Raw genomic sequence first — 14,705 nt, forward strand, 5'->3', positions numbered from 1 at the left:
GGGTGTTGACCACACAGCTCACTATCACTTTCTCAAGGGCAACTAGGAATGGGTACTAAACATTGGCCTTCTGAGCGATGCCTAGCCTTATGAATGAATTAATGTTTTATCGTAGTCATAGCTAGATTTTGACAAGCAGTTTACGATCTGATTAAGGAAGATCAATAATTTAAATCATGTGTAACATTTAACAAATTGAAAATCTTCATGTCTCTGTTAAGTTTTGACCATTTTAACAGATGTTTCCTCCACAAAGCAACTTTCTTTTAATTTACTCTTCTAGAACACATCTCTGATATCAGTGTCAGTTCCCCTCCCAGAGGCCCAGCCTGATTAACAATGTGGCCTCCAGTCATGCAGGAAACTAGCCAGTGACAACAGCAGAAAGGAGCATGTTAGTCTTTGCTGGGAATGGGGTCAAACTGGGGAGAAAGTGGTGGGTAATTGGAGCACAGGATGAGCACAGCCCGGGAAAGGCGGCGTTGATCATGGGGGTGCGTGGGGGTGCTACTGCAATTCCTGGACAGGAGGTCAGCGGTCTGAGCAAGAGATGGAAGGTCTGAGGCCTTGGGTCAGGGGTGGAGAGATCAGAATCTGGTAGGAGTGGGGTCGGAGGGGGGGTAGAGTCAACTCCTGGTGGTAAGGGGTGTGGGGGAAGACATGGGGAAACTGAGCTCCTAATGGTGAGGGGGGAGTTCAGAATCCTTGGGGGATTTTTTGGAGCCTGCGAGAGCAGAAAATGTGGCATGCAGGAATTAGACAGAAGCCAAAATTTTGCTTTGCTGATGGGGAGGCTGAGGAACAGAAAGGAAAGGATTCTCCCAAAGGGAATAAAGTCCCCTAGTGAGTGCGTTTAGCTGTGTGTTTCCTGGTGCTCGCAGTGCCAAGAAACATGGCTATTCAACGTGACTTGCTTGTAGAAGGGGCCTAAACGGGGACGTGTGGCCGAGGTCGTACACAGCCCCATTTTGTACAGTGGAGAGCTGCGCTAGCCGGAACTCCCCAATGTAGCGCGAGATCGTGATGCCATTATTAAATGCCAGCTGGCAGGGCCACCTGGGCACTTTGGCAGTGCCAGGCTGGCACCCAGATGGCACTGCCAGGGTGTCAAATTGCCACTGAAAGGGCACCCAGGTGGTATCAGCAGTGCCAAGACACCACTCTGCCGAAAGGGCATGCAGTCTTCGATCCCCTGGGAGACCCACATGGGTGCCATTCTGTCTGGTCCCCGTTTGTGGGGACCAGTGCTGAACGGCGCTCGCCCAAAGTCTCTGAGGTAAAGGGGATGAATCTCGAAGCCTCAGGCATCTCAGGAATCTGCACATTAGAGTGAGGCTAACTGCCTCCCTCAAATATGCAGATTTGCCAAAAAGTGATCTTGCCCACAGTTGGTGGGATTCACATTGCACAGTCTTGCAAGATCACGTTGGATCTCGTGAGGCGTGGCAATCCGGGTAGATCCTGGGAATGGGGTCTCCCGGCTTTCATCGGCCACACTGTGCCGTGGTGAGCTGCTTTTCTGTCACAGTGTGGCCGTTCGATTGGGGTTCAATTGGGACTGGTGGGGAAAGTTGGAGGCCTTGGAGGGAAGGTTATTTGGGTGGTACCTAGATCCAAGAATTAGGTATGACCGCGCCACCCTGGATAGTCCTCATCTTGAGAAAGCTACTGAGTTGCCCACTGCTTGGGAAACCTGGCTGACAGCTGTTAAATTTCAACACCCTCATTTGTCAAAATTGCATCGGGCCTTCTTCCATCAGTTCTACCCAGCCAGCTTCCCTCTTCAGTTAAGAGCAGAAATGGGCATGTTGGATTGGGTTTGGGTTTGGCTTGAGGAAACTTTGATTTCAACCCAAAACTATTCATTTTGTCAACCTAAAATCTGCATATTTGCATGCAACCCCCTACACAGAGGCTCATACGCACACAAATACCCACAATCCTCAGGTGACTTGACACATGGTTTAGATTTTCCATTTTTGGAACTCCGATGAGCCTGGACCAAATGCACCCCCGACCCTGCACCATCAGAAATATTCACCCAGCATAACTTTGGGCAAGCTGGCCAATTAATGGCCAGAGGAATGGCGTGCCGTCCAATTAAAAAGAGTGAGAAAGGGAACCCAAGGCTGGATGGCTACAAGACGTCCCACCAGTGATGACACAAAAGCATTCCCACTACCTGAGGTGGGAGCTCCTGATGCACAAGAGAGAAAGAGAAAGAGAGAGAGAGGGAGAGAGAGAGAGGGAGAGAGCATAAACTGGAGATGTAACTCCTCCACTGGATGGCTCGGGGAGGAGCATTCTTACTGGAATGAAATGTTATCCCCACCCTGGCACACATCTTGAGGCTGCCTCCTCTTACGGTCATATTTTGGTGACAGTATAGGGTTCAGCTGGCAAAGGGACAATTTGAGTCATTGTAGGAAAGGGGCCTGAATTGACTCCTTACGTACTGCAAATGGCTTGCTGCCACTTGCTTTCTACTCCAACCTGACCTTCTCAAAAATGTCTCAGGGTTGGAATGATGCTGACAAACTGGCATGATGGCCATTGGTGTCAAACTATGGTCCTGCCGCCTCGTCTTTGGAAATCCTTTTTTCCTGCCACCGATCCAGACAATATCTTCTTTTTAATGTTTTATTTTACTCATGGGAGCTAATTTATAAAATAAACTGTTTTCTGTCATCTCCCGAGATACGTAGAATGATAGAACTGCTCCAGTACAGAAGGAGGACATCAAGTCTGCACTGACCCTCTGAATGAGCTGTAGCTAGGCCTTCTCCTCCACCCTGCCCCCGTGACCCCACCTAACTCACACATCTTTGCAATATGGGAGGAAACCAGAGAACACAGAGGAAACCCATGGCGAGAAAGGGAGAATGTGCAAACATCACACAGTCACCCAAGGCAGGAATTGAACCCGGGTCCCTGGTGCTGAGAGGCAGCAGTGCTATCCTCTGTGCCACCATGCTGCCCTAAAACGATTTAAAATTAAGTGTTCATAAATAATATTATTCTTTAGTTCCAATATATATGAGTTTATACAGTAGTATTCAGTAAATATAGAAAGTACTAAATTTGATCAGGAAGTGCAAGTATTAAGTCCTCCTTGCCTACAGCCGCAGGAAGCAGTTTTCTTCTAAGATAATTTACTATCATTAGTTTCTGAGTCATGCTGAGCAATGCTGCTGGTATTTGTAACCCAGTATAGCTCATCAGCTCAAGTGTTCAGCTTTTTTTCTATTTTCTTTCAGTCATGATGTAACTGAGGACTGGAGGAAACCTGCTGCACACACAGCTCACGCAAAACCATTCCTTTTCCTGTGCAACTAAACAAATGATTGAAATAAATTTCTCACCGGACTGAACATAAAAGGCCTTTGAGACCTTAAAACCAATAGCTTTGACAGACCACGAACAATCCACCTGACAATGGGTTGTACACAGCTATATTTAATTTCATGATTTCTGCATTAAAAAGCTCTAGGCACGATCTACCGCCTGCATTATGCCCGAAAGGCAGCGCGGTGTGATGTGGCCGGTAGATTCCTCTTCCAGGATCAACCAAGCTCACCACGCTTGCGAGATCCAACGAGATGTCGCGATGTGAATCCCGCCCATTGTGGGCCGATCACTTTTTAGCAAATCTGCATATTAGAGCGAGACTCAATGTACTACACACTCCCATAATCCAATCAACTCATTGGGATCCAACCCTTTCACCTTGGAGACCTCGGCGAGCGCCATTCAGTGCTGGTCTCCACAAACCGGGACTAACAGAATAGCACTTGTGGGAGTCTCCCAGGGGATCACTGGGCCCCAGGTGTTTGCCTCTGGGCAGGATGGTACCCTGACACTGCGCGTGGCATCTGGGTACCTTGGTACTGCCAGCCTGGCACTCTGGCAGTGCCACATGGTTGCCAGCGTGGCATTTTTTCCATGACAGGGATTGGGCCCAGGGATTCCCTGCACAGATGAGGACCCCCTTATAGGTGAATTGTGGCTGGGAGGTGTTGTTTGGGGGTCACATTGGGGGATCGAAAGATCAGGATGCCTCTTACAAATAGCACCTCGATCTCCTGCTGCACTGAGGAGTTTCGGCAAGCAGAATGCCTCAACACAGAAAACGGGACTAAGTGCGGCCTGTCGGGGAGTTCTTCGCTGAGGCCCCAAATCTACCTGAATGGAAACAAAGTCCCATTCGATAGTGTGCGGTTTCTCCATACTCCGAGCGCTGGGAAATACCCAGCTAAACGCGCTTGTTATGGGACTCCGTTCCCATTTGGGTAGATCACGTCCTCTGAGCATTAAATGGTAACTGAGAAAGAATCTACAAAATTCCTAACATCCCTGCATCCTCATCATCGAATACTGTCATTGTCCGCCCACAGTGCAACAGTGCAGGAACCAATGGCGGTGAAATTCAACCTTGGTGGAGGCACACAGTGGGCAACGGCGAATTGAGGTCAGTGGAAAAGGTGCTTAAACAAGTGTATAACTTGGCTGAATTGTGCCCATTCATTTCATTCCCTACTGAAGTGAATATGGAGGATATGAACAAGTCAGTCTGTAGCTATATCTATATTTCAATACTGTTCTCAACCCAGAAAACATTGTACTTAGCAGAGCAAGGGCCAGAATTTGTGGTCCTGTTATGGGTCTGCATGGAATCAGATGGGGAAATGTAATAGCAGCTGGAGCATGGATCCAGAATTCCCAATCCCACTTCTTGTGCCAGCCATTTTCATTGATAGGGGAAATTACACGAGTCAAGAGGCCAGGGGTAGCCTGCGAGGCGTGGGGCAGGTTTCTCTCTCCCGCCGCACCAGATTCCTGGTGCGGCACGCCGTCGGGATTTTCCATTTTGCCAGCTGGTCAATAGGGTTTTCCACTGTGGGTCAGCTCCACGCTGTCAGGAAACCCACGGGCTGCCGGCAAAATGGAGAATCCGGACAGTGGAGAATTCAGCCCATGGTCTCCGCCATTAACTGAACTGCTGAAGCAGCAACCTGGGATTTTCATGAGGACAGGAGGAGCTCAGAAGACTTTATAAACCATGTCAGCACAGTGCAGTCAAAAGGGAACGGGGGGCCATTCTGAAGGGCAGAAAAGTTCTGGGAATTTTGTAAGTAAGCAGACCTTTGCAGTAAAATGATCAGGAAAGGTCTAGGAAAGGTGCTGGAGTTGCACAATGGAGTGGGGAAAGAGGCAGTGTTGACCTCTGTCACAATTCAGTCTCACATTAACTCTATATATACCAGAGCCTTATACTATGTAGGTAGTTAGATAGTAGGTATGTAGGTAGATAGTAGCGGTTCAAAAATATGCCACCAATGGGTCATCAGGCCATCCAGCCAGGCTTGCACAAATTCTATCCCAAGGAAGAAATTCTGCCACAGAAAATGATCCCTTCTACCTACAGACAATCAAGCAGTGCAGTGGCAGCGTTGTGCAATATGAGGAAGGACCATGACAGAGCAAGTTCGTAGACTTCAAGAGCCAAGGCCATGGAAGAGGAGAATACCCAGAGCAGAGGGTCTACTGCAAGGCCTTACCTATGTAGTGTAAGGGTCTGGTATATATAGAGTTAATGTGAGACTGAATAGAGAGTTGCCCACAGCGATGTAAGAAGTACATGACCCAGGCCAAGAATCAGTTTGGTGTTGGCCAGACATGTATTAAGATTTAGACAAAGCAATAGCTCCAGGCCTATCCTCTTTACTGTATATATGCATATGTTACAATAGTTAATAAAGACTTGCTACTAACATACAAAAGATTACAAAGACTTCTTTAACACTCCGAAGCCACACCATTATGACACTTTCATGGAAATGTCAGAGGGTTAGTGCAGGGAGAGACAGCAACTGTCCAAGGAGATGGTAATGGACAGCTGTATCCTCCTTAATGATGACCTCTCATCTCGCACAACTCATCAACAGGTCCTGCCGGTGCACTGAAGGTGATGATGGCCCTCAATTTCCATGCTATGGGATCATTTCAGGCCTCTCCTGCTGATCTAAGTGGCATTTCTCAGTCAGCTGCTCACTGCTGGATTCACACCATTACAGATGCCCTTTTTTGGAAGGGTAGGTGTTATCATAATTTTTCCAATGGATGCGTCCCCACAAGTGCACAGGACAATGATTTTGCTGCAACAGCCAGACCAACCTAGGTACATGGGGTGATTAACTATACACATTCATAATCAAGGCACCAGTGGACGGGTCTCCTGCTGATGAAAATCCCACAGGGGTTGGATGTGCAACCACAATGTCAGGAAATTTCCCAGCTCCCAATTCTCGCCTCCAACATGAGAATCTGGCCCCTGTCCTCAATTATGTCATCAGGCTCCATTTGAACTTCAATAACAACACTGCAAATTATTTTAATTTCCAAGACCATTGTCCAGATGGGCACACATATTTAGTTATAACAATAATTAATCTTTCAACATATCCATAATTATCATTCATTAAATTCCCTTTACATTAGCCAACATAATGATCTGTTTTTAAATTTGCAGATTCTTTTTGTTATTCTTGTTAATGACAATAATAATAGATTTATAAACCAATATAATTAAAACTGTTTGCCCAGTCAGGAAAGCTCATTCAGTATTCAAAAATCAAAAATCAGGTACAGTGGTTTCCTTCTGCGGTTTTACCAGAAATTGGATTGATAAAGATTAACTATGTCAGTTTATCTTGGTAATTTTGGAAATATTTAGCCAGTGACAAGTTGCATGAGACTTGCTGCAAAATAATACTTCAGGCGCAAAAGGATTTTACACTCGTCTGCTGCATTGAATTTATCGGACAAACTACTTGTCTCCAAATTGTCTATCTTGCAACACTGTACCATCTCTGTCAATCTATTTGACTTTGTCATTTAGTGACCATCAGCACAGGCATTGCCTTCAGCAAAACCAAGAGACGAGATGGCAGAGGATGGTATTAGCACAGTTACCAATCATACTTAGTGTTTATTAATGTGAATGAAAGCACTTGATCTCTTATAATAGGTTCAGAGGTGTTGACCCACAAAAAGAAGAAATGTATTAGAAATATGAAATTGAGTAAATAGTTCTCCCCCATGTTAAAAACTGCCGATCATTGCAAAAGATTTCTATTTGCAGCTTATACTAATGAGATCAAAATTACACAGGAATAGTCCCTCTTGAATGTCCTGGGAACCTTTTAAAACTTGGCTTTTCACCAGACTGCAGTGATACTGCAATAGATGTGAAGGGCAAATGGTATAGTGGCCTCAGACTTATAGACCTGTATTACACTTCAGCATGTGTGGTGATTCAAAGCTAGAAATACTGGGCAACGCCTATGTATTAATACAGAATATGAGATTAACATTTTTAAAGAGGTTGAACTGAAAATGCTGCATACACTCAGCAGGTCACACAGCATCTGTGCAAAGAGGAAGGTGGGGTTAATGTTTCAGGTCAGTGACCTTCCGTCAGAACCCTGCAGTATTTTGGTTTTTAGTTTAAAATGCTCAACCAATTAAAAAAACAAATGCACTAGTTAGTTATTGATCAACAGATTACAGATTCATTTAAAGTGGAACGTGAAACAAAGACTTTTCAACAAGCGTTATCTGTGGCCGCTGAATTGCTTGTGTACCATCCCAATATAATTTTCAGGGCAAAGTACAATCCTCAAAGGCTTTAAAGGTTAAAGGTTAACATCCACACAAAAACCAAAGAACAAGAACAAATTACTTACAAAACAGAAACAACTGACTACTCAGTGTCTGTGTAATTAACTAGATTTTAATTCTTTATATATTTAAAATAAGTATAAGAGTAAAATTAATTGTTTAATATGTTTTTTTAAATTTAGAGAACCCAATTATTATTTTTTTCCAACTTAGCGTGGCCAATCCACCGACCCTCCACATCTTTGGGTTGTGGGGGTGAAACCCACGCAGACACGGGGAGAACGTACAAACTCCACACGGACAGTGACCCAGGGCCGGGATTCGAACCCAGGTCCTCAGCGCCGCAGGCCTAGTGCTAACCACTGTGCCACCGTGCTGCCCCGATGAATTGTTTAATATAACTGTAACCTGAATAAGTATTATCCTGGGGGTGACACATTCTGGTTTGATCCATGGAAAAATATATTAATTCGGTTGTAATCATGCAATCTGTCATTTGTGGAAAGAAAATGTCTCAAAACTTTAGTTTAATGTCAATTTAACACACCGAGTCTTTGTTGTGCATCAAACAGCTTGCTTTGAACATGTGAACTCAGCCGTTAGCAGAGGTACACATCTCACTTTCCATCATTTACCAATGCATGAAACCCACCTGGGGATCCTGGGAAAGCCGTCTCACCAGTTGCTCTGTGCTCCGTTTTGTGATTCTTTTACTTCGAGACTTCAAGATGTGGAACCCTTTTAGATTTCCAACCTGCATCATTACAAAGTAAGAAGAGATTATGGAATGTATTGAACCACAATATTGATTACCACAAGTGTCATAACAACACAATTGATACAAATATGCTCAACCTCTGCCAAACGTTTAAGCCACTCCACCGAGGATGCCTCAGACCATACTGTTAATATTACTTTAAGTGAAACCTTTGCCTTGTTTAAGTCCATTGGAAATTCACAAAACATCATGTGGTGATAGGTTTCAACACATTGTGCTGGTGGATATTGGGGGTGTGGTATTGGGAGGGATCAGGAACTTTTCTTATGAAATACCAAGACTCCCTGGGTGGGGTCTGTTGAGCATCAGCATCGAATAGGATATTGTACTGTGTTTAGCCAAATCTTTTTCAACACATTGGAGTTGGAATTGGTGTGCGTAAAAGTGGATGAAAAGTGGACCAATTTAGCTGTGGGATGGCATGTGCCCAACCTACGCAGACATTGGTCCCACTTCCAACTTTTCAGAACCTATTTTTAGGCAGTAAACAGTTCTGAGGTCTCCATTGAACAAGTAAATTATGGCCTTAACTCTATTAAAGGTTAGCCACCTGAACAGAGCAGGTATGGGGCCTGCCCCACTCTTGATTCTTCAGCAACACCAGCAACCAACCAAAGGCAAATCTTTCAATTGGATTTTCAAAAATCACATTTCTATAGATATAGGAGATGTCCTTGTGGTGCAGAGGATACGTCCCTACCTCTGAGCCAGGAGATCTGGGTCCAAGTCCCATCTCAGGACTTGATGACCAAGGAAGGTGTGTTTATAACACAGCCAAACAGGTTGAGCATCAACTTACAAATCTTTCCAGCGGCAGGCAGTAAAAATGGTTCGATTCCTGGTCAGCCATATGATGGAAAGTAATTGGAACCTGTACCATCACTATCCATTGCTTCAGGCTCTATAAAAGCGTATGTTGCCACAGAAACTTGGACTCCTTGCGGAACTGATTGATTCAGTTGGCTGGACAGTTGGTCTGTATCAGTTTGATGCCAACAGCACATGGTTCAACCCCTGGGGTGAATTTGGTACCTGCCTTTGTGCCCTACCCAAGTTGGAGGTCATAGTGCTATGGGGGTCAGGCCTTTCTTTGGGTAGCGAACTCTAGAAGGGGGAGGAGTTTCAGGATTACTCCACCAACTCCTTAGGTAGTCCCGATTACCTCCCATCCCCACACCAGCCCTGTAGGTTCCCCAAATCCTCCTCCTGTGATTTAACTAAGGGCCAGTGGCAGTGAGGCAGGCAGACCAAAATAGGTTTCTCTCAGTCACACCTTCATTGGTAGCTCAGCCTGAATATGCAAATGAGACACAAGGGCCAATTTCTCATGCTCCTCAGGCCTCCTGCTTCAGGCATATATTCACTACGGCAGAGCCAAGTCTGAATGTCAAAACAGGACCGGACTAATTTCTACTGCATCATCTTTTAATGGTGCTGTCAGATCATACATGCATTGATTATTGTGCTATTGCAGTTGTGATCATCTATTTTAATATTGTTGTAACCATGAGCAATATTAACATTTCATTATAAAAATAAAAGACTCAAGTATGGCAGATTTAATTAAGAAAATTGTTTTCTATTTGTACCATGTAACCTTTAATTGTAGGGACAACTGAGTACAGGATAGCAACATCTGAGGTTAATGTCATATTACAATCCTTTAGTTTTTAAAAGACAAGATTTCCTATTCATTTTAACATTACTACAACAGGATCATTTTCAGACATTCACTGAAAATATGTCCTTCGACAACCTGACCCATAACCTTTTGGCAACAATGCTGATGTCATCATAATAATCAAAGGTGTAAGCTTCTTAAATAATTTACGAAGATTAACAATTTGCTGCTTAAAGGCCACCCTATTGACAAAGCAACATTTTTTAAAGTTATGTTACCGTCTACTGATGAGGTGTAGTTGATTTGGACAGAAAATATGGGTCCGAGAGTAATGGCAACTGCATCGTTAACTTTTTAAAAGGCTCCTATAACCCTTCTTTCATTAATGACTTGCTTAACAGTTTAAGTCTATTTTTAATTATCGCAGCCTGTCTTTTAAAGATCAAATTTCTGAATCTAAATTTTACTGAGTTCTTTTTATGTCTCAATTGTCACTGTAAATGTCATCACTTTATACCTTCACTGAAGCAGTGACAGGCCCACTCTTATCCCTGGCTTTATCTCCTTTTCCATCCTTTATTGTACTACAAAGATCCCTTTTTCATAGTTTACAGCTGTATCCGCTTTCCACACGTGGCAAATGATTGCCTCCATAGAGGTATTTTCTGTTTCAATCTTGCATTTCCCAAGGGAGAACAAAAGGGACAAGCTCTCTGGAGTTGGTTTCACTGAGAAAATTGTTCAGAATTGCCTCATTCCTCAGCAGATTAACGAATGCATACAATCCCAGCCTAAGTGCTATTGTACAGCACAATTTGGCCATTATACTTTGTCCTTTCCATTTAGAAATCCTCCTTACCAATTAAAGTAATACAGCCTACCAATACCTGCTCCCAATTAAATCTGAGCTGTATTACCTGCCTTGATGCAGCTGGTCACAGATTCTGACCACTTGTATTCATTAGCCCTATTCATCATCAAGGGCTAATGGCAGGAATTCAAGCTTCTGGCTTTATTTCAGGGCTCACCAAAATTATTAGCTTTCAGTTTATGGCCCAAATAAGCACTGGATTAAATGGACAGAACTGATTCAAGCTGAGGCATCTCACACTATTTATAACTTCCCTCATCTCCAAGCCTACATTAAAACATCAGGATATTGCAATCGTCGCTATCTTAATCAACGGCTGCACATAATACGGGCCCTTAGAATTGTGTCCATGCTCCTGGTAGCCTCCTGACCCCTTTCTTACAAGGGAAGATCAAATTGAGATCAAGAGCGTAGATGGTCATTGATCAATCGGTATATACAATCAGACTCCAACAGTCTACGCTATAGGTTTACAATTTTTTATCGATTCTTTGAAACAAAAGAAAGAAAAATAATCATAATCTTGTAAGTATTGATTTTGTTTTTAAAGGGTGTCCTATAAGATCACTGCTGATGATCTTTCCTACCTGATGGAAGAAATTGTAGTTTTATTCTTCTTCACGAAGCTCCAGAGAGGTTTGATATTTTGCTCTGAGATAGGCAAAGGACCCCTCATTTGCATCAGTGGCAGATCTCTCAGTGAGTACTCCACAGGGTTAACGAGAACCGTTATCCTTTTCACTGCTGAATACCCGATCAGGAGGTGTCAGCACTTTCAAAATTCAGTACCAGCTGTGTACAGCTTTGTGCTTTGCCGGTACAGAGTTTTAAAATCGCTGATTCCTCTTGATCAACCTCCAGGACTGAAACAAATGCTAATTGCAATGAGCTAAGTGGAGATTCACATTGAAAGACCCACGCCGCTGAAAAAAACACTGCAGTCCAGATCCAAAGAAAGCATAATTTGACACTTTATTTTGAAACACTGTGCAAGGCATTTTCCCCTGAATTTCTCCTTACCATTTTTAAAACTACATTTATCATAGTCTAGGTATTTATGCCTACTCTTGCCCCTAATTCGTATGTATGTATACTCCAACCTATACTAATGATACTATACAAGGATTGTACGTGGAACTTGGTGAAAACTAGTAAGGTATCTTTTAATTATTGCTTATTCTGTTCCCCTTTCATCAACTACAGGATTGTTGAAAATGTTTACTGCCTCGAAAATGGCAAGCTAGTTAACAATATATTAATTTACTCACGCAGACACTACGATGCGGAAACATTATTTGTGATATTTTTGCAGTCTAATTTTAGTTTCATATTTCTCTTATTTGGGCAGAGTGCAGTTCTTTTCTGAAAGGTATTCCAGCTCTCAAACCTCATTCTAAACTAAGTCATGTGTTTTGAGTTAGTATTTTATCTGATTGGAAGAGAGGAAGATGGTAATATTCCTTGTCCTCCTTTTCTCTAGTTGCCATGTGAATGTTCCAGGTCGTGACTTGGCAAGCTACAATGAAGGAAGGAGCAAACAGCAAACAGCAGAAGGTGTATCTTGAATCTGAGACACTACAAGGCTGGTGACATGTTTACTCCATCTGGCAAAATGCTTGCTCAGTTCTGCCTATTTAGACTCTCCATTTCCATGGATTATCATGGCTCTAGAATATCAAAATGTAGCTAAACTGCCCTCTTCCCTTGGACATCCATAGACTGAGAGAAAGAAGGAAAATGTCATTGCTTTTCAGAGGTCATTTTCTTCTTCTTGAAGTCTTCTATTCATTTCTCTGTGGAGTTTGAAAGGAGACGGGGTCAGAAACTATGCCCTACCAGCTGAACCAATTTAGAGACATTTTTCCGGAGGCTCCTTTGACCTGCTCGACCTGACTGAGGTGACCCTGTGTACCTTGGTACTGAGTCAATGCTGAGAAGGTCCTGCTTATTAGAAGTCAAGCTGGCTATAAATTCTGAATCAAGTTCTGTGAAATTAAAAATAAGCTATAACCATCAAAATTATTGGACATTAACAGCAACATCATTCAGCCTCTTTTAAAAACTTATTGGTGCTTGCTATTCATGACAATATTAAAGTCTACTGTGTAAATTAATTTTTATTCCAAATTTGTAAAAAAAAATCTAATTATTAGCACATATCAAACATTTCTGACATTATAATTCAAAGAACTCAAAAGTTCAGAAAGTTAAAGGCCATACTAGCTTTTAATATTTTATAAATCTTTCAGCTGCAGCTGACAATAAACACGAGTTTTGAATATACAAATAAATTCTGACAATTATTTATTAGACGTACCATATGGTAGGGAAAATAATTGAATCAGTTTACTCTCACCTGCAATGAATTACCATAGGATACCAGGTCCACCAGCAGTTGGCTCCATTTCATATCAGAGCAAATTTTATAAGTATTCACAAAGCTTTCTGAACCCCACTGCTTTTATTTTAAAAATCGTATCTGATAATGCCCTTCTAGATCTATCTTTTCTCTTGGAGATTTAAGTGTTCCGGATAGTCTAAAACAGCTTCCTTGATGCAATATACCTCTAAAACAAGCTCCACCTCAGTATTCTTCAAATGTTTCACTGCCTGTCACATGCTGGTTTTTCAGTCTGTTATTTTGCTGAAGCACGCTTAATAAACCTATGAGTAATTCCCATACTTGGATTAACTCTTGGATTAGAATCGTAGAGTGGTTACAGCAGAGAATAAGACTATTCAGCTAGTCATGTTCATACTGGCTTTCTGCATGAGCAACTCAGCGAGTTCCATTCCCTCGCCCTTTCCCCATGGCCCTGCATATTTTCTTCTTTGGGTGCTTATCCCTTATAAGACCATAATACATAGGAGCAGAATTAGGCCATACGGCCCATCAAACCTGCTCCGCCATTCAATCATAGCTGATGGGCGTGATTCTGTGATCCTGAGGTTAAGTGTTGACACCGTCGGAAATCCCGTTGCATTTCTCGACGGCGTCAACACAGCCTCAGGATCAGAAATTCTAGCCCCTACAGGGGACCAGCACGGCACTGGAGCGCTCCAGCTGCTGATCCTGTCATGAACTGAGCGCTGTGGGATGCGCGCATGCGCAGTGGCTCCCTTCAACGCGCCGGCCCTGAAGCAACATGGCACAGGGCTACAGGCGCTGGTGCAGAAGAAAGGAGGCCCTCAGCCAGAAAGGCCGCCCGACGATCGCGGGCCAGGCCACATCGGAGGCCCCCCCCTAGGGTTGACCTACCCCCCTCCCGGCCACAGGCCGCCCCCCGACCCTTCCACGGCGAGTTCCTTCCGGCTGAGAGCAGGTGTGGATGGTGCCAGCGGGACTTGGGTTTTTCACGAAGGGCCGAGAATTGGCAGGGGGGCTGCGTAGAGCGGCCCCCGGCCAGCGCCGTGTCAACCATGCCGCGCCAATGGTGCCGATTCTCCGCTCTGTGGAGAATCGCGTGCCGGCATCAGGGCAGCGTGGCGCGATTCGCGCCGGTCGTAGGGATTCTCCGGCCCGGCCCGATCGGCGGGATGGCCTTTCAGGCTGAGGGGCTCCTTTGTTCCGCACCGGCCCCTGTAGCCCTGCGCCTGAGAGAATCCCGCCCGATATGTTTCTCATCCCCATTCTCCTGCCTTCTTCCCATTACCCCTGATCCCCTTATTAATCAAGAACCTATCTATCCCTGTCTTAAAGACACTCAGGGATTTCGACTCCACTGCCTTCTGTGGCAATGAGTTCCACAGATTCA

The 14,705-nt window shown here is 44.0% G+C and overlaps 1 protein-coding gene across 1 annotated transcript in view; it reads right to left on the minus strand.

The window, feature by feature from the left end:
- The window catches only part of LOC119977336 (PC3-like endoprotease variant B), a 1,015,536-nt gene that overhangs the window by 770,730 nt on the left and 230,101 nt on the right, over positions 1-14,705 (minus strand). Inside the window, exon 3 of the mRNA XM_038818121.1 lies at positions 8,333-8,434. Coding sequence (XP_038674049.1) covers positions 8,333-8,434 — 102 coding nt within the window. The remainder of the gene's footprint in view (positions 1-8,332; positions 8,435-14,705) is intronic.

This window comes from Scyliorhinus canicula, chromosome 14, assembly GCF_902713615.1.
Source record: "Scyliorhinus canicula chromosome 14, sScyCan1.1, whole genome shotgun sequence".
NCBI classification, from domain to species: Eukaryota; Metazoa; Chordata; class Chondrichthyes; order Carcharhiniformes; family Scyliorhinidae; genus Scyliorhinus; species Scyliorhinus canicula.